Source organism: Phlebotomus papatasi, chromosome 4 (genome assembly GCF_024763615.1).
Source record: "Phlebotomus papatasi isolate M1 chromosome 4, Ppap_2.1, whole genome shotgun sequence".
NCBI lineage: Eukaryota > Metazoa > Arthropoda > Insecta > Diptera > Psychodidae > Phlebotomus > Phlebotomus papatasi.
In genome coordinates, this window is record NC_077225.1 from 2,082,994 (window position 1) to 2,102,443 (window position 19,450).

The 19,450-nt window shown below is 39.3% G+C and overlaps 1 protein-coding gene across 1 annotated transcript; it reads right to left on the reverse strand.

Moving 5' to 3' along the window:
• Positions 1-7,790: 7,790 nt before the first annotated feature.
• LOC129808492 (uncharacterized) lies at positions 7,791-13,831 on the reverse strand. The gene is made up of 2 exons (XM_055858269.1): positions 13,708-13,831; positions 7,791-10,846 (listed from the first exon to the last, which is right to left on the reverse strand). Exons 1-2 carry the CDS (start codon positions 13,829-13,831, stop codon positions 7,791-7,793), a joined length of 3,180 nt encoding a protein of 1,059 aa, XP_055714244.1.
• Positions 13,832-19,450: the final 5,619 nt, after the last annotated feature.

A 19,450-nucleotide genomic window follows, 5' to 3' on the forward strand; every position in this document is an offset into this window, starting at 1 on the left:
AGTGAATATAGAACAAGATAGACAACCTCTTCCTTGCTCACAGACTTTTATTGGTATCTCGGTGTGCCCCCCCCCCCCTTAACTATTTGCTGACTGAGCCTTTCACCCTGTATCCGCCACTGATCGTTGGATATTTTAGAACTCGCGTGTGACAAAATTTCCTCAAGAAAGCTTCACAATATTTTTACTGTTTCCAAGTTCTTCTGCTTTATCTACTTTTATTCATTTCATTTCATTTATTTCAAATACACTCAGCTCTTCGTTATCCGGCACTTCGTTATCCGGTTGACAGCTGCCAAACACAGGCGGTTGAAGTATTCAAAAATATTTTTACAAAACATGAAGTTTCTTCAGTGTGAATTAAAGTATTATTATAGTTGTATCGACGTTTTTAATACATAATTGTGATAAAAAATGAAACATAAGTATACCATGAAGAAAATTCTCTTGTTCTTTGTCAGACAGAAAATAAATTCACACAGCACAAAATAGAAATACCGTTGATCATTCAAAAAACCTAAATGTCATTTTGTTGGTAACCAGCGTTGGTAACCTAGTCCCCGGCGAGTGGCCTTTAAAGTTGAAGCCAATTTCTTACTTTCACATTCAAATACGTATGGGAATTTTTTTGCACTCGCTACCGTTATGCTAAATATTTAAAAAGTGACAAGCTTTTCCGTATTATAAGATACCTTTCCGTATGGAGGGATAAGTATACTAAATTTTTGTTTAAATAAATTTTTTCCTCGGAGCACTGTGAGCTGAGTCCGAGATCAATTTAGGAATTGGCTTCAAATAGCTCCATATAAAAAGGCCAACTTGCCAGGCGCTTGTTGGTAAACAACCTCTAGAGTAAAACTGTGGAAAAACTTTTTCTCAGGTTGTATGAGCCATCTGGTGCAAATATTGATGCAAAACCAATGCGAAGGCAAGTTTTAGTTAGAGTATCTCATTGGAATTTCAAGATCGAGCATTTTGCAATACTAAAATCTTTGATTGACACTATTATTATGCATTGATGCTTTTTCTTTTGTAAAATTCATACTATTTTTTCATGATTTGATTTTGGAAAATTTAGACAGTGGCAGAGCTGTTAGGATTTATCTTAGAATTTTGAGAGGGTTTACCTAGGAATTCCGGTGAAGAGAGCGCCTATGACGCTCTACAGTCACTGGGGGACAAAATTCTAATAATTAGAGCGCCTTCTTAAAGGCAGCTCTTTCTTAAAAGAACTTGGGAGGATTCCTGCATGAGAAGACTTAGTGAAAAAACAAAGTTTTTGCCTTACTTACTTGTCCTTTCCACTACTGCATCACTCTTGTGAGCTTCTATGCATAAGCCGTAGCTAGATTCCATGGAAAAGACGCTACTGATTTATTTTCCCACAAATCAATTATTTATATTACAATACTTTCTTAATTCTAAAGAGGTGGGAGAAAGTACAAATTTTGATGCACGCCTACTGCAACTTGGGGGAAATGTGACAAAATATAATGAGCAAGCAAATTTCTTCCCCTACTTGCAAGTACATTGTACGTTCTTCCACAATTGCCCTATATTCTTCCAAATATAAACAATGAGAAGTTAGTATGATTTATCAACTTTTAGCAGGAAATAGACGGAGACACTGAACCTTTCTTGATTTTCACAATTTTATTCTCTACGACGTTTCGAGGATGGATGTCCTCTTCATCAGGTCTACAATTCAATTGAACAATTTTTAGAAAATCACTTCTATCAAAAATATTATGAATTTTCTTTTTTCTTACATCGAATATGGCAGGGAAAATCACGTACAGGTGGGAGTTGTTACACTGCACTTGAACTTTGATCACTAATTGATCTGTGATGTTCACCATTCGACTGACCGACACAGAATGAGCTCTCCTTTGAGATCAATTTTCATCACAGCTGTGAAATCCATCTTCCCTTGTTGCATTAGTATGTTGTTGTCTCATTTTTACTCGTTGTAAGAGCGAGGTGTAGATGGTGTTGATCCCTTCTGTATCAGCTTTTCTGTTGATCGTGTGTTGTTTGTGTATGTGAATGTAGAGCATCTCTAAATACTCAAGCCTTCTGTTGTGCTCACACTTGTCCAGAATTTCAGCTGAATCAAACTGAAACCGGTTCTGCATTTCTCTGGCATGAGTCACCAGGGCTGTGGCGTCACTTCTTTCTTCTTGATTTGGGTTGATCTGGGTGATGCTCCTCTTGTGTTGGTAAAGCCGGTCTTTTAATCTCTGCGTTGTTTTTCCAACATACACCTTATCACATTCACATGGGATGGAGTAAACAACTCCACTTTCCATTAATGGGTCAATCTTGTTTTTGAGATCAGTGTGCATTGCCGAATTTGTGTTGTTGCATTTAAATGCTATTTGGAGATTTTGTGTTTCGGTGCACAAGATTCTCTTAATCGCATCACTTAATCTGGGGATATAAGTGATCGATTTGTAGATGATCTCCGTGTTGGTATCCACATTTTGGGTCGTATTGTGAGCTGTTTGTTGTCCAATGTGTCTATTCCATAGAATGTTGATGAGTTTTGGCGGGAATCCATTCACTCTGAGCTTCGAGAAGACGATGTCTTTCACATGTTCCTTGTTGGTAGTTATGAGTTTGTCGACTCTTTTTATGAGGCCAATAGCGGTACCTACTTTCTGTCTCAGAGGATGTTGTGAATGGAAATTCAACATTCTGTCTGAGGCGATGGGCTATTTGTACCACATTGTCACGAGATTTGTGGGTTTTCTGATGACGAACGTATCCAGATAAGGAAGTCCCCCTTCTTTTTCCATTTCCACAGTGAATTGGAGCTTTGGATGGAATCCATTGAATGTTGAGAGAATGTCTGTAACTTTTCACGCGGCACTAAGCAAAAAATGTCGTCGACATATTTTGTTAGACATATCACTCTATTGGGGATGTTTTCCAATATTTTGCTTATCGCGTAATCCATGACTATATCCGCGATAATTGGAGACAGCGGTCCTCCCATCGGCATCCCATCCATCTGTGAATAATCTGTGAATGGATGGGATGCCGATGGGAGGACCGCTGTCTCCAATTATCGCGGATATAGTCATGGATTACGCGATAAGCAAAATATTGGAAAACATCCCCAATAGAGTGATATGTCTAACAAAATATGTCGACGACATTTTTTGCTTAGTGCCGCGTGACAAAGTTACAGACATTCTCTCAACATTCAATGGATTCCATCCAAAGCTCCAATTCACTGTGGAAATGGAAAAAGAAGGGGGACTTCCCTATCTGGATACGTTCGTCATCAGAAAACCCACAAATCTCGTGACAATGTGGTACAAAAAGCCCATCGCCTCAGACAGAATGTTGAATTTCCATTCACAACATCCTCTGAGACAGAAAGTAGGTACCGCTATTGGCCTCATAAAAAGAGTCGACAAACTCACAACTACCAACAAGGAACATGTGAAAGACATCGTCTTCTCGAAGCTCAGAGTGAATGGATTCCCGCCAAAACTCATCAACATTCTATGGAATAGACACATTGGACAACAAACAGCTCACAATACGACCCAAAATGTGGATACCAACACGGAGATCATCTACAAATCGATCACTTATATCCCCAGATTAAGTGATGCGATTAAGAGAATCTTGTGCACCGAAACACAAAATCTCCAAATAGCATTTAAATGCAACAACACAAATTCGGCAATGCACACTGATCTCAAAAACAAGATTGACCCATTAATGGAAAGTGGAGTTGTTTACTCCATCCCATGTGAGTGTGATAAGGTGTATGTTGGAAAAACAACGCAGAGATTAAAAGACCGGCTTTACCAACACAAGAGGAGCATCACCCAGATCAACCCAAATCAAGAAGAAAGAAGTGACGCCACAGCCCTGGTGACTCATGCCAGAGAAATGCAGCACCGGTTTCAGTTTGATTCAGCTGAAATTCTGGACAAGTGTGAGCACAACAGAAGGCTTGAGTATTTAGAGATGCTCTACATTCACATACACAAACAACACACGATCAACAGAAAAGCTGATACAGAAGGGATCAACACCATCTACACCTCGCTCTTACAACGAGTAAAAATGAGACAACAACATACTAATGCAATAAGGGAAGATGGATTTCACAGCTGTGATGAAAATTGATCTCAAAGGAGAGCTCATTCTGTGTCGGTCAGTCGAATGGTGAACATCACAGATCAATTAGTGATCAAAGTTCAAGTGCAGTGTAACAACTCCCACCTGTACGTGATTTTCCCTGCCATATTCGATGTAAGAAAAAAGAAAATTCATAATATTTTTGATAGAAGTGATTTTCTAAAAATTGTTCAATTGAATTGTAGACCTGATGAAGAGGACATCCATCCTCGAAACGTCGTAGAGAATAAAATTGTGAAAATCAAGAAAGGTTCAGTGTCTCCGTCTATTTCCTGCTACATTCTGTCGAACCGAAATTATTCTGTATCAACTTTTAGAAAGAAATAATAAAAAGAAAATGATTAAATATATTATAAAAAATTATTCATGTTCACAGTCGTGAACATCTTGGGCCGGCGGCGCCCTGGATGATGATTCTTGGAATCTATTGTGTAGCAATCGCCTGAACCTCTCAGATAACGTTACCTCCTCTGGTTCAGGTTGGTCTTCGTTCGGTAGCTCTCTACGACAGCATCGTAACCACATTCTCCTCGTTGTCCATGCCACCAACAGGATGATAGGTATGATGATGGAGACCAGTATGGTAAAACTTGGTCCCATAACCCAATTGTGGTGTGTGTTGACAATCACCTCTGGAATATGAGCAGTTGTAATTGGCTCAAATGACTTCAGGGGTTGTGGATTTTGAATCTTTATTTTCGCAGCGGTACGATCTGCTTCAAGCAGAGTAAAATCCATTCGTTTCACAAAGCTAGATGAAACCTTAGTTGTAGATTCAATGCTTGCACGTAGACTCATAGTGCCTGATTCAATAGCACATCCACCCAAAATTTTTATGATGCCAACATTCTCGATGACATGTTCATCTCTTATCCCTTGGCATATTATAGCAATGGACTCTGGTTGACTACTGATAAAGAGCCAAACATTGTTCATAGTCAATTTTTTCCACAATATGCCTTTCAGCTCGATCAAAGTAGCTTTGCAGGATTTCTTGGGATATCTGTTGTAGATCTGATCAATGACACAAGTAGGTCGCTCCTTCAGATCATGTACTGCATGAGGGGCACATACGTATCTCGACTACAAATCATGAGTGCAACTTTCATGACGAAATTCAAAGAACGTCTGGCTGTTAAAATCAACAGCAATTGTCTCTGATTCTAGATCAGGTGTAAGAAAACTCCCATTAATGAGACGCATTGGAACAGGTGTTATGTGGAGCACCTTATACCTCTGTTTTTCCAGAATGTAAAGCTTCCCAAAGATTTGTATAGAATCTGCATTGATTGTGAAGTCAACCTTGGACCCTACTATCTCAACCACTTGATAATCGGACCCTATTCTATCTAAAGTTCTCCTGATAGTTTCATTTAAAGTTTTGCGTGAGGCAAAATCTAAGATGTTGCCCCTACCAGTTCTTGCTCTCATCAATCTCTCATAAAACTCATCTAATTCTTCAAGATAATCACTCGCGGACGTATACATTGCCAAAACTTCCAGTCTTACCCTATTATGATCCATAACCACATTCCAAGCTCGTAGTTCCTCTGTGAGTTGAATCACCTGGTTCATCTTCTGCGTATATTGTGACATCTTGGCATTGATTTATTCTATCGCGTGATCAACCTTGGCGCTTAATAGCATATTATGCTGATTGATGGAGTCCATCTGTACCCGTTGACTTTGTTGAAGTTCCTCTATATCCCTGTAAACTTCATCATTCACTCCGAAGACATAGGTTAAAGCCTGGCCTAATAGTCCTCTTCGTTTTCTAACTGCGGAAGTGTATATATTTTCAATTTTTTCAATGACTGAACCCACCTTGTGTCGAAGATGTTCGATATAGTATTTACATCTCACATCATGAGTGAGTTCTTCAGCTTCCCGACACGCATTTGATGTATTTTTAAGAGTGTCCTCTATTGTCAGTCTGTCCTTTGAAAATTGGTCGTAACGATAATCCGTTTCAATTCGCAATATTCCTCTCTTGAGCCTTGCTACACCTAGTTCCTCAACATAAAGACCTGGTTGTGGTTCAACAATAGTGTAATTATGATTTCGAACTGCAGAGTGACTGTGAGTTTGAGTAGCTCCAAGAGTGAAAAGCGCTAACAGCATGAAAAGAAGTGTGCTTTTCCAGGAACTATTTCTAAATCTTGGTCTGTTGTTTTGACGATTTGCCCAAGCGAAATTACTCGTACTAGGGGTTTGTCTAAAATCAGAGTCTGTCCGATCAGGCTTCTGATCAATCGGAAGCTTCGCTATCTTAGTGATTGGACGTCTTTTTTCCCCATCCTTAGTCTTCAAATCCACCACTCTGTTAATACCATCAGATCCTGGATGGATTCTAATGACTGCCAATGGCCAATGGCCATCACACGATGCCAATGGCCATCGTTGAGGAGGTATGTTTCCGTCCGTGATAAGAACTAAGTCTCCTATCTCCACAGGCTCTTTCAGTCTCTGCCATTTGTAGCGCTGCTGCAAATGCTGTAAATAGTCACGAGACCATCTTTTCCATAAGGACTGATTCAGCCTCGTAACTTTTTTCCAACGTCTAAGTGGTTCTTCCTCTTCCACTTCGTCTTCGGGCGGGGCCAAGATTTGCCTTCCGATGAGGAAGTGTCCCGGCGACAGGGCAGAAAGATCGTTCGGATCGTTAGACAGCCGGGAAATTGGCCTTGAGTTTAAGGCCGCTTCTACGCGTGTTAGGACTGTCGTGAATTCCTCATACGAAAGAGTTGTATCCCTCAACACTATCTTCAAGTGTTTCTTCGCTGACTTTACTGCAGCTTCCCATAATCCACCAAAATGAGGAGCTGCTGGTGGGATTAGATGCCATTGTATCCCTTCCTCAGCTGCATATCTTGATGCATTTTCGGTTGCATCTTTTGTCGCCTTTTTCAATTCCTTTTCTAGTACGTTCTTCGCACCAACCAAGTTTGTGCCATTATCACTATATATGTTGGCTGGTTTTCCTCTGCGTGACATAAATCTTTTGAACGCAGCTAGAAAAGCTTCTTTTGTAAAATCACTGACGAGTTCCATATGTACGGCTTTCGTGCTGAAACAGACAAATATAGCGATATAGCTTTTGGTCTTCGCAACTCCCCTTACTTTTGACGCCCTCGTGAAGAAAGGTCCAGCGAAATCAACTCCGCACGAAGTAAAGGGAGGAGATGAAGTCACTCTCGAATCCGGAAGATTTCCCATCAGCTGATCCGAAGTGTGTCTTTTATGTCTGAAACAAATTAGACATTTGTCTATTATACTCTTTACAGTATTTCTCGAATTAGGAATCCAATATTTGTTCCTTAGATAATTCAACGTCAGTGAAATTCCTCCATGTAATGTGGAATGATGGGCTTCACGTATAATTAAATTAGCCAAATGAGATTTCTGGGGTATCAAAACTGGATGTTTTGCCCCATATGGGAGTTCTGAATTTTCGAGTCTTCCTCCCACTCTAAGAAGTCCATCCTCATCAAGAAATGGACTCAACGAGAGTATCTTACTTTTGGAGAGAATAGGAAGTTTCTTTTGAAGTCGATAAACTTCTGGTCCGAAATATTTTGCTTGGAGTGACTTGACCAGAAACAGTTCCGCCTCTCTCAACTCTTTAGTTGTCAAAGGACCTCTTGTTTGATCTTTTTCTTTAACAAGTTAATAAATCTGAAGTAATATGCTGCGATACGAATTGTCTTCGATAAGGAATCATATTTATCCAGAAGCTCATTCTCTGGTATATCTAATTCTGGTATTTTTTCTTCAGCAGCCATGTGGTCGAAAAAATCATCCCTGTCTATCAACGACAACGGAATTAAAGTAGATGTGGCAGCCATACACGCTTCTTCTACCATTCTCAGATGCTCATGCTCCTTATCTGGCCAATAATCCTCAGGATCCTTTAGCCATGTTGGTCCTCTCCACCATAGTTTGGTGGTACGTAATTTTGAAGGACAAATTCCTCGCGACAGAAGATCTGCTGGATTTTCTTCTGTGGAAACATATTGCCAAATCTTTTTATCTGTATATTTATGAATTTTTTCGATCCGTTGGGCTACATAATCACCCCATTCAGATGCATCTCTTCGAAGCCATGCCAGGACTATTTTAGAATCAATCCAAGCATGACAGTTTACATCCGCGATATCGAGTGTTTTCAAAGTCATATCAAGGAGCTCAGCTAGCAAAACTGCTCCACAGAGCTCAAGTCGAGGCATTGTGTATGGTTTGTCCAATGGAACAACCCGTGTTTTAGCAGCAAGTGGTAGTATCATCACGAGACTATCCTTTTCAACACGTGCATACACCACTGCGCCGTACGCCTTCTCCGAAGCGTCCGAGAAACCATGCAACTGTATATTTGCTCCTGGTGAATAGTTCATGTATCTCGGAATTCTTATTTTTTCCACCTCTGGAAGGTTACGTAGAAATTCTTTCCAATCATCCACGATGCCTTTTGAAACAGGTTTGTTCCAGTCTACTTGATCCTTACATGCTCTCTGCATGATTAATCTAGCTCTTATAGTTACTGGAGCTAGCCAACCAATAGGATCATAGATAGAAGCCAGATCGGATAGTATCATTCTCTTGTCCATCTGACCAGAGCGAGGAGTTGGTTTTATTTTGTAAGAAAATTGGTCGGTGTTAGGATCCCAACCAACACCAAGAGCTGTTAATGTCTCATTTTCAGTCAGTTGCAGATACTTAGCTTCAATTTGTTCTTCAGAGAGGTTTGCTAGCAACTCAGGTTTGTTACTAGTCCATTTTCTCAAATTCATGCCTCCCTTTTGTAGCAAATTGATCAATTCATTCTGAATTTGAAGAGCACCCTCCACTGTGTCTGCCCCTGTCATTACGTCATCGACGTAAAAATCTTTTATGGCGGCGACAGCACCAGGGAATTGCGCTCCTTCGTCTTCAGCCAACTGCATCAGAACTTTCACCGACAAGTACGTGGCCGGTGCAGTTCCATACGTCACCGTATTTAACCTGTACTCACGAATTGGTTGCTCAGGGCTGTCTCTCCACAGAATTCTTAAGTAATCTCTGTGTCCTTCTGCTACGATTATCTGCCTGAACATCTTCTCGATGTCAGCAGTGTATACATACTTGTATTTACACCGACGTATGATAATCTGATTTAAATTTTGTTGCAGCTTTGGACCAGCATGCAACACTGAATTCAAGCTTTTTCCAGTTGATGTCTTACAAGACGCATCAAAGACAACACGCGTCTTGGTCGTGGAACTTTCTTTCTTAAAAACCGCGTGATGTGGCAAATAATATTTTCCACCATCAGGAGGTGCAAGCGACATATGCCCCAAAGAAATATACTCATGAATAAATTCAGAGTAATCCTTTCTTAGTTGCTCGTTTGTGGCGAATTTCTTTTCCATATTAATAAAGCGAGCCATTGCTTGTTTTTTTGAATCTCCTAGTTCCGAAGGATTACCTTTAAATGGCAATTGGACTACATATCGTCCATCTTCGGTTCTTGAATGTGTTTCTGCAAACTCCTTTTCAACACGATGTAGCACCCTATGTGGCTCTGTGTGTTGATCCATTTCCCAGAAAAGCTGTAATTTTCGATCAATTTCAGCCATCGAAATCATGCTAATTATTTTACTTTCTGGAAGTTTCTTTTGACTATGAGATCCTGTTAAGATCCATCCAAACTCTGTGTTCTGTGCGCTAATAGTGTTTGATCTTTTTATCCCATTCTTCAAAACTGATGCATAAATCTGTGCACCAAGGATCATGTCTATGGATCCTGGTGTCATGAATGTTGGATCTGCCATCAGAATGTTATCAACCTTCAATCCTTTGTATGAATCAGTTTTGATAGGTTGTTGTGGTAATAGTCCTGTGAGCGAGGATAGTACAAGTGCTCCAACCTCAAGTTTATAAGTTGATGGAAATCTCGGCGCTAGAATGATCTGAACCTGATGTTTCGAGACAGCAGCTGCACTTCCACCTATTCCTCGAATGGGTGCATTAATTCTCTCGCGTGGCAACGCAAGTTCTTGGGCTGCTTGTTCTGATATGAAGGAATCCCCAGATCCTGTATCAAGCAACGCACGAAGATAATGCCAATCTCCTCCATTTGCTCTCGCTTTCATGAGAATTGTAGGAAATAATGGCGAAGTTGAGCTTGTATGCAGGGAGACATGCTCAGAATCCTCAAACTCTTCAGAATCCTTCTGTTCTTCCTGATTATCCGTAGATAGAACTAATACATCAGTTTTCTTAGGTTTAGTTTCTTTAACTTGAGATTTTTTCTCATAATGTAGCAAGGTGTGATGCTTTTGATCACAATGCTGACAATTCCTTTTGCTCTTACATTCCTTGTCCTTTTTATGTGACAAGCAATTAAGGCAAAGATCAAGCTTAAGAGCTGTTTGATGTTTGTTGTAAGATGTCAGCTCTTGGAATTTCGGACAGTTTGTTATTCCATGAGCTTCTTTGCACAGAAAACAAGCCATCTTGCTGGTGAGATGAAATGACTTTTTAACGGTTTCTTTCTTCGCACCTTTTTTCTTGCTTTCAGGATCACCTGAATCCTCTTTATCGTTTGCTTTGAGCACTCTGTGCCTCTTGCGTAGGAAAGTCATAAATTGTGCGAGTGTGGGCATTTCAATTGGATCGGGAAGCAATTCCTCAAGGTATCTAAGAGCATCTGTATCCAGTTTTTTTTATTGCGAATCCAATAATTAAAGGATCCCAATTTTCAGTACAACATCCTTGACCTCTTAGTCCCTCAAGGGCCTCGTTAATTTGATCATGAAGAGTTATAATGTCCGTGGCACTGTTTTGGCCAACCTTCTTCATATCAGTCAGGATGTCGATATGACTCATAATAATTTCTCTCTTATTGTCATACCTTTCTTTTAGCAGCTTCAATGCTGCTTTGTAATTATCACCTATCGGGGTGATTTTACTTATAACCTTCTTTGCATCTCCATCGAGATACGATAATAGATACGAAAACTTTTCAGTATCATGAAGATATGGATCATTATGAATTATATGAATGAATAACTCATAAAATCCTTTCCATTCAACAGCCTTTCCAGAAAATTTGCCAATTTTTACGGGTGGCAATTTTGGTCTATGCGACGCATGCGGCCCTGGAAACGGTGTATTGAATTGAGAAAAATTTGGACCTTGTGTCCACTGATTCCCTTGTGGCATAAAGGGAACAAAATAATAGCCAGGAACATTCTGAGGTTGTCCTGCAAATCCTTGTTGATCGAAGGATTGATAAAAATTAGGTCCACGAAAACCTTGCGGTAGAGCATTCTCCTTTGAATGATCTCCACCCGAAAAACTAGTGAAAGTTTGAACATTGTTCCTCTCGTGATTTTGCGATATTAGGTGAGATTCTTAACAATCTCACCTACTATAATCCTAACAAAATTTCATGTCCTCCGATCGCGCTCAAACTTGGCCAAAATGTGTTTCGCCACTTCCTGATCACGAATATATGGGGGGCTAAGTTACGTTCCCGGCCGGCCGGCCGGCCGCTCTTTGGAGCTTAATAGCTCCTAAACTAAAAAAGATATCGACTTGCGGTTTTCGGCAAAGGTTAAATATCGTATGAAAATTGCAACATGGTGCATTGACCCCCCACCCCCCACCCCTCCTTCCGACATTTTGAAGACCCCCCTTTTTTTGTTTTCTCAATAGCTCCGGCCCTATGGCATCGAGCGGGCTCAAATTTTAGTATGTTATAGCTGGGCCTTAGAGCTTTCCATCAATACCAAACTTAAGGTCCCCCGACCCCCCTGACACGAGCTATAAGGGTCCAAAAAAATTTTCTTAAAATGGCCATAACTCCGGTTCTAATTGTCACAATTTAAAAAATGAGGGCTTTTTGGAAAGCTCTCGTGAAATGCCACTTCCTCTTCTAACATCGCAAGTTCATAAAACCACCGCTAGGGGCGCTATTATTAAAAAGAAAATTTTTAAATCTTAAAAGTTAAATAACTCAAAAATTCCTTATGCAATCGGGCTGAAATTTTAGTATGTTGTAACCGTTGATTATACCTATCAAACAAAAAAAACCTTAAGTCGATCCATAACCCCTGACCCGAGCTATAAGGGGTCAAAGTTCGAACATTGACCGGCCTCTATCTCCGGTTCTAATTAACATATCGACATAAATTTTACCTTTTTGGTTTCGTATCGATGAGCACTTTCAGATGGAAGTTCAAAAAGTCACTACAGGTGGCGCTGTGATAGCGTCAAAATTCATCGAAATTCAAAGTCACTTTTCTCAAAAACGGCATTGTGCAAGTTAATGAAATTTTAGTATGTTGTAGTCCAGTCTAGGACGTTTCCAAAATGGTGCGTATGTGCGCTGTGGTTTCAATAGAACCGGAGATATGAGGGGTCAAAGTTCACAAAATTTAAAAAATCATATCTCCGGTTCTATGTGACCGATTTTGATGAATGAGGGCTTAAACGAAAGATCTCACCAAATACTACAACTTTCTAGAACATTTGAACTTCGTGGGACCAACACCAGGGGCGCCACAGTCGAAAAACCAATTTCAATATCACATAACCTCAATTATCTCGAATGTCGCTGAACCGATTTTGATGATTACTTCGACATAATTGTAGAGCACATTTGTCTCTACATTTCGTCCATACATCATTTTCCACTCAGACTACGCTATCACTCCGATTTTGCCGTTTAAGTGTGAAAAAATTGATTTTTACCATAATAACGCTTTGAAACCACTCAGATGCCAATTTGACTGCCTCTACTCCACCAAGACACTTAAAATAGGGTTTTAAATGGAAAGTCCCATAGAATACAACAATTCTTTGATATAGTTGAAGTTCAACAAATGACTACTTGGGGCACTCTGATGGATGAAAAAACGAGTTAAGAAACAAAAAACCTGAAAGGATTGCACCCCCTGACGCATCCGGAGGGAGTTCATCTCCTTGACCTTCGTATATGAATTGCCGTCAGTAATCTACCGAAGAAACAAAAAACCTCGATTATCTTGGCTTCTGAGTAATCGATGAGATCATGTTCTATGGAAAAATTATAGAGAACATTCTGGTCTACATTTTACCCATATAACACTTTTCTGTCAGTTCATCCAAATCCTTGATATTTTGGTTTAAATACAAAATTTGTATAATTTCACGAATTTTATTCAAGATAACTGAATGGCGTCTCCCAACTTCAGCTCTAAATCGAATTTTCATGCACTCCGAGTTAGCTCACGTTAAGAATCTCACCTACATAAGCCGGTTAGGATTATCTGTCCCTTTTATTTGAAGAAAGCTTCTCCGCGCTATCTCCTAGTGGCATCTCTTTACGCGCATGTGAATAACCGATGTTCAATCCACCCCGTAGTACATCATCTCCCCACGAGATATGTCGAGATCCAGAAAATTCGCCAAGACGCTGTGGCTCATGTGACAGCTGCTCTTGCGAGCGTGAAAAATTTGGAAAATCTCGAAGAGGGTTATCCGGCCATTTCGGATAAACACCTGTATAAGACAACTCTGTCTTACTTGAGGAACGAGCCTCAGCATCATCTTCATCCGAAGATTGGCCATCGGACACGGGATGCTGAGTCTTATCGTCATCAGACGACAATTCTTTGAGCTTTTCTTCCATCAGGAATTTCGCCTCCATATATACTTTTTGAGTCGCGCCATAAAAGTCATTTTTGAAATATTCGTCATCTTTGCTTAGGTGTTGGTCAAGCTGAATGTGATTACTTTGAAATTCTTTCCATCTCTCTTCAATTTTCGCGAGACGACGCTGAATTGACTCCCGCGTTTCACGTTTGCCCTCTTTTTTATAATTAGTAAGCAATTGTTCCATTTCTACCGCGTGTTTCGCAGCGTCATCAAGAATACCCTTTGTGTCCATTGCTTGTGTGACGAGTGCAAAGTTCTCTTTCTCAATCAGTGTATGTAGAGAAAAAAGAAATGCAGTGGAATTTTGTGCCAAAATAAAATTGTGTTTATTTGACAAAAAAGTGTTTAAAAAATCAAATAAAGTGAATAAAAGTTGTTATGAGTGAAAATGTGTCCCTTGGTGAGATTCTTCCGCATCCAGCCTCTGGATTTTGGAGTTAATTTCGGCTAATTTTGCCTCCAACACCTTCACGGCTTTTCTTCTGCGCCGTTGCTGGACTTTTCTGCCTCCGCGGCTTCGTCTGTGCTTCTTCTTAGGAAGCTCAAAGAGGCGTTTTGAGGACGATCTTCTAGCCAAATACTCCTGTATGGTGATTGGCCTTGGTCCAGAAGTAGGATCTTGGAGCAACTTTTCCAGAGATGGCTTTTCTGATTTCTGAAAGGCTTCTGGAGGCGGTGGTGGCGGAGCCTCTGTGGCCTTATAGAGAGGAGTCGGAGGGACTCTCTCGGGAACAAACTTAATATTCTTACGTTCCACTGAAAAAAGGTTTTTATTTTACTTATGATTTTACGATTCAATTTTCAGGGGACGAGATTGACTGAAGCAGCAACCCGCGAGAAAAAAATGGTGAGTGACAAATTTTAGATTTAGAAGAATTATGCTTAGAAATCTTGAGAGCAATTTAAATTTTTCGGTCGCAAAAAAACCCAAATAAACCAACAAGAGAACGAAAAAAAAACAGGGTTCAATTAAAAAGGCCGTAAGGACCAATGAATAGACAGTGGCAGAGCTGTTAGGATTTATCTTAGAATTTTGGGAGGGTTTACCTAGGAATTCCGGTGAAGAGAGCGCCTATGACGCTCTACAGTCACTGGGGGACAAAATTCTAATAATTAGAGCGCCTTCTTAAAGGCAGCTCTTTCTTAAAAGAACTTGGGAGGATTCCTGCATGAGAAGACTTAGTGAAAAGACAAAGTTTTTGCCTTACTTACTTGTCCTTTCCACTACTGCATCACTCTTGTGAGTTTCTATGCATAAGCCGTAGCTAGATTCCATGGAAAAGACGCTACTGATTTATTTTCCCACAAATCAATTATTTATATTACAATACTTTCTTAATTCTAAAGAGGTGGGAGAAAGTACAAATTTTGATGCACGCCTACTGCAACTTGGGGGAAATGTGACAAAATATAATGAGCAAGCAAATTTCTTCCCCTACTTGCAAGTACATTGTACGTTCTTCCACAATTGCCCTATATTCTTCCAAATATAAACAATGAGAAGTTAGTATGATTTATCAACTTTTAGAAAGAAATAATAAAAAGAAAAGGATTAAATATTTTATAAAAAATTACTCATGTTCACAGTCGTGAACAGTAATATTTCAAAATAAATCTATATTTTGAGCAAATTTAGAACGGTGTTGCATGAAATCATCGATATAAGCACTTCCATCAGCAATTCGCGTATCTGCTGTGCAATTATAGGGAAATGCCAGTATAAAAAAGGAATACAGTAGAGTCTCGCTATAGTCCATATTTGGTTTCAAATTTGACACTTGGGTCGCACTATATACTCCATGTAATTTTTTAAAATTATCAACGATTTTTAGTATTGAAATTGCTCGACGGCTTCCACTTTCTTTGCGATTGTGGTACTTGTCTTTGCTCTCTTCATTGTGGATCACAATTATCACAACTACTTAGTAAAGTTTGCCAAAAATATTAAAATAATTATGAATTTCGCATACTAAAAAACATAACCTATCAGTGTTTTGAAATCAACGGTCGATAAATTGTGGACTATAGAGCGATGGCTTATAGCGAGACTCTACTGTATCACGATATAAAGTTAATGAGAATCAATTGAAATATGCAAACGTTTTCTGGAATTCCCCTGAATAATCGCAAAAGTGTTTGGCGCGGTTGGCGCCAATTTCCACAGACCATATTGAAATACAAAGAGAAGATCTCCTGAATTTGTTGCATAGTATGATTGATTAGGCAGAGTATGGTAAGAGAATGGACAGAGCGTGGATAGTGCGTATCATATCGAAATCCTTATCAGAAATTGGTGAATTGGCCAAAAATAGAAAGGAAGATTTTCTCATAAAGTGTGTTTCTCTCTTGACACCAATTGGCGGCCCAAAAAGTGACGCGGGAGGATGTCCAGGAGAAACGAGTTCGAGTCAGATTGTGTTTTGCTCCACGGAGACCTTTATGAATTGCCCCCTCGATCCAATTAATGAGATTTTGGCGCTTTATCGTTCCCAAAAACTGACCATCAAAACATTGACCATTCTAGTCTCAGTATATTGCTCGCGCACTTCAAACAAACAATTTTGTGTGATTTTTTTTTTTGAAGCAATATGAGAGCCAAAAAGTCATTTCCAAAATACACAATAATGAGCAGGAGAATTGAGCAAAAAACATTTACCAAAACATCACTCCAATGTGAAAAATTTCCACAGTCACTTTATCATCCTCAAAATACCGTCCGAATGCCGGGATGATCGTCAGCAGAAAATGCGGATAGGGAGCAAAAAATTTGCAACGACTGGAGGGTTAACACAGATATCACCAGTGTTGATCTTGTTGATCTTTTGGTGGGATTCAGATAAATACTGAAGCAGAGGATCATGAGAATTTGTGCTCGAGATATTGTGAATTTGCTGGAAGAAGGAAAAAAAGACGTCCTGTGGGGTCCTTTTGGGTTTCGATTTTCAATAGGCGAGCTGCCTTTAGCACCACCAACAGAGACTTCTGCATCTATATTGCTTCTACGGTGATCTATTTTCTTCCACTTGAAACTGATGCTCAAAAAAATAAATGCTTCGGAAAATTTAATTAAAGCAAACCCGATTGAATTTGTTCGTTAGCAAAAAAATTCTTGTGAGAGTTAATTGCACAATTTAAATGAGTAAAGTTAAATTCTATCGAGAAATTTTAAACGGTCGATTGTGTCTTGTATCTCTGGAAAACTATGCCCATCCCAAATCAGACCGTCAAATCACCTTCTTTCCAGCCCTTTTGGGTCTTCAGGTGGACTTTAGTTACTCCTCTGGATACTCCGGACCACCAGACATTGGGCAAGTCTACGAGTATATTGTGACACTCAAAAGAATTCTCGATGATCGTTCTCATTCTCGAAAAATAATTGTGCTATTTGATCATGAAAATTCCCGAGAAAATCTAACAAATGCGGCTTTTCTCGTGGGAGTCTTTGCGATACTCGTTCTAAGATACTCTGCTGAGAAAGTGTGTCAGAACCCTGAATATTTCATCGGGTCCATATCTTTCCTTTCGCGACACTTCAAACATAAAATCAGCTCCGAGATTGCCTCTCGTGCATTTTTTCTCTAGCTTGGAAAAAGCATCTCTTCCGTCTAAAATCTGTAGGCTCTTTTATTTGGAAACATTCGTTGTAGAAATGTACAGATATATCCAGAGTCCTGAAGGAGGAGATATAACATGGGTGGTTCCTGGAAAATTTATTGCTTTTCCAGCGCCTCAAAAGACTAACAAAGGACGTCACAGTGTAAAAAAATTACGTTAAATACTTACTGCAACAAAATGTGAGAACGGTCGTGAGATGCTGCACACCAAATTACACTGCCAATTTGTAAGAGTCACCAAGGGATTAATAACTTGACTATTTTACAGAGAATGCAATGCAAAATAATGCAAAAATTTTCATAAAAAAATTAAGAATATTTTGTGACATTTTCTCGTGAGTTTTTAGGGTCATTTTCTTTAATTTAATAAGTTTTAAAACTATCTTCTGTTCCTTTGACCATTTTTTTACATGTTTGTACTTACGGTTTTAAGTAGGAATTAGTTTAAACTAGAAATTCTGGATAAAACTTAGTTTTGGTTAAGATTCTTTGCAGTCGCATTTAGAAAGCGATTTTGCATTTATTTCATTTATCTGGACTGATTTTTGCATCAGTTATCGTTTATTTTGGCTAAAAATGGAGGTTGCGAAGCGTTAAAGCCGTTGAAGCAATCGAAATCGAAATTGTTATTTTTCGAACGATCCCAAAAACTCAGCTAAAACACGGTTTTAGAATGGGAGATTAGGAATGGCGGGAAAATGAAGCTCATGTTAACGATCCTTCCTCGATAACGCTGAAAGGTGGAGGTTTTTAGGAATCAACAAATCGAGGCATTACTGCTCTCTCGGTAGATTTCTAGCTTCTCGAGCAGTAACAAAATTATAAAGTCAAATATAAATCAAAAACTCAAAAATTATAAAGTCAGTTCAAAACATGTTTTTTCTTCGTTTATATAGATAGATAGATAGATAGATAGATAATTTATTTCATCAACAATGTCTTAATAGCGCGTTACAATAGGATTTTTGTGAGATGTTTGTGACTTTGCGTCCACCGCCGTCTTAGCGTTGGTGCCCAACCTCCAGAGCAAAACGGTGGAAAAGCTCTTTCGTAGGTTGTATATGCCATGGTAAATTATTCATCAAATTTATGATAAAAAAACACCTTGTAACAAAATCTTTTCACATAAAATCGTAAAGAAAAAAAAACAGGAAAAACACTGATCTGTCCAACTTGCGCGACTTTAAGCATTGTGAGAGAAAAATGAGAATGGCTAGCTCAAACTGAGCTGTGAGCCATTCGGGCATACGCACAATTGTAGAGAGAAATGTGACTTATATTATATATTTATTATTAAAAAAGGAAGATTAAACCAATAAATAAATTTCATTCCTGAATATTCATAAATAAATAACAAACGCAGAAATTAAAAAAAAAAATAAAACTAGACCAAATCAAACAGGTCATCAAGTCATCAGAATAGCCTCATAGGATCAGAGGAAATATCACGCCGCACAGACCGCCCCACCCCCAGTGTCGGTGTTTCCCGGAACCGAATGGCTAGCCACTATATTCGTTGGCCCGAGCTCCACCATACTTGGGGAGAGAGAACCCGGTGAAGCCAGGAGAGAGAGACCCCAAAGCACGGGACAACGAGCAGGGCTATTAACTACAATACAAGTTCAAACCATACGAATCCGTGCTGAATTTAATTTCAAAATAACTAATAGAACACCGCCAAAGCGGGCATAGGCAGGGAATACCACGGCAAAATGACACTCCCACAAATCTCGAGCCATCCCTCAAAAGAAGACTTCGCCGTTTGTCGTTATAAGGGAACACTCGCCAGTCGCCAGAGCGAGAAAAAAAATTTAAAAGAAAAAAGATTTGAGAAAAAAAATAAAGGAAACTAAAGAGATAAACAAACAGAACGAATAAATAAAACAAAATGGCAGGATCATCAAGCAAGGAATCCAATTAAAACAATCATAAAATGAGTCTGGTAATAACATCATCATGTTCATTGATAAGATAAACCTTCAGTTCGCCAAAGGAAA

What these genes read in the sequence shown, in the direction of transcription:
- LOC129808492 (XM_055858269.1), bottom strand. Translation starts at nt 13,831, where the DNA reads ATGGAGGCGAAATTCCTGATGGAAGAAAAGCTCAAAGAATTGTCGTCT. An exon ending in TGCTGAGGCTCGTTCCTCAA is followed by an intron (nt 10,847 to 13,707) that starts GTAAGACAGAGT and finishes AACTGGATACAG; the next exon opens with ATGCTCTTAGATACCTTGAG.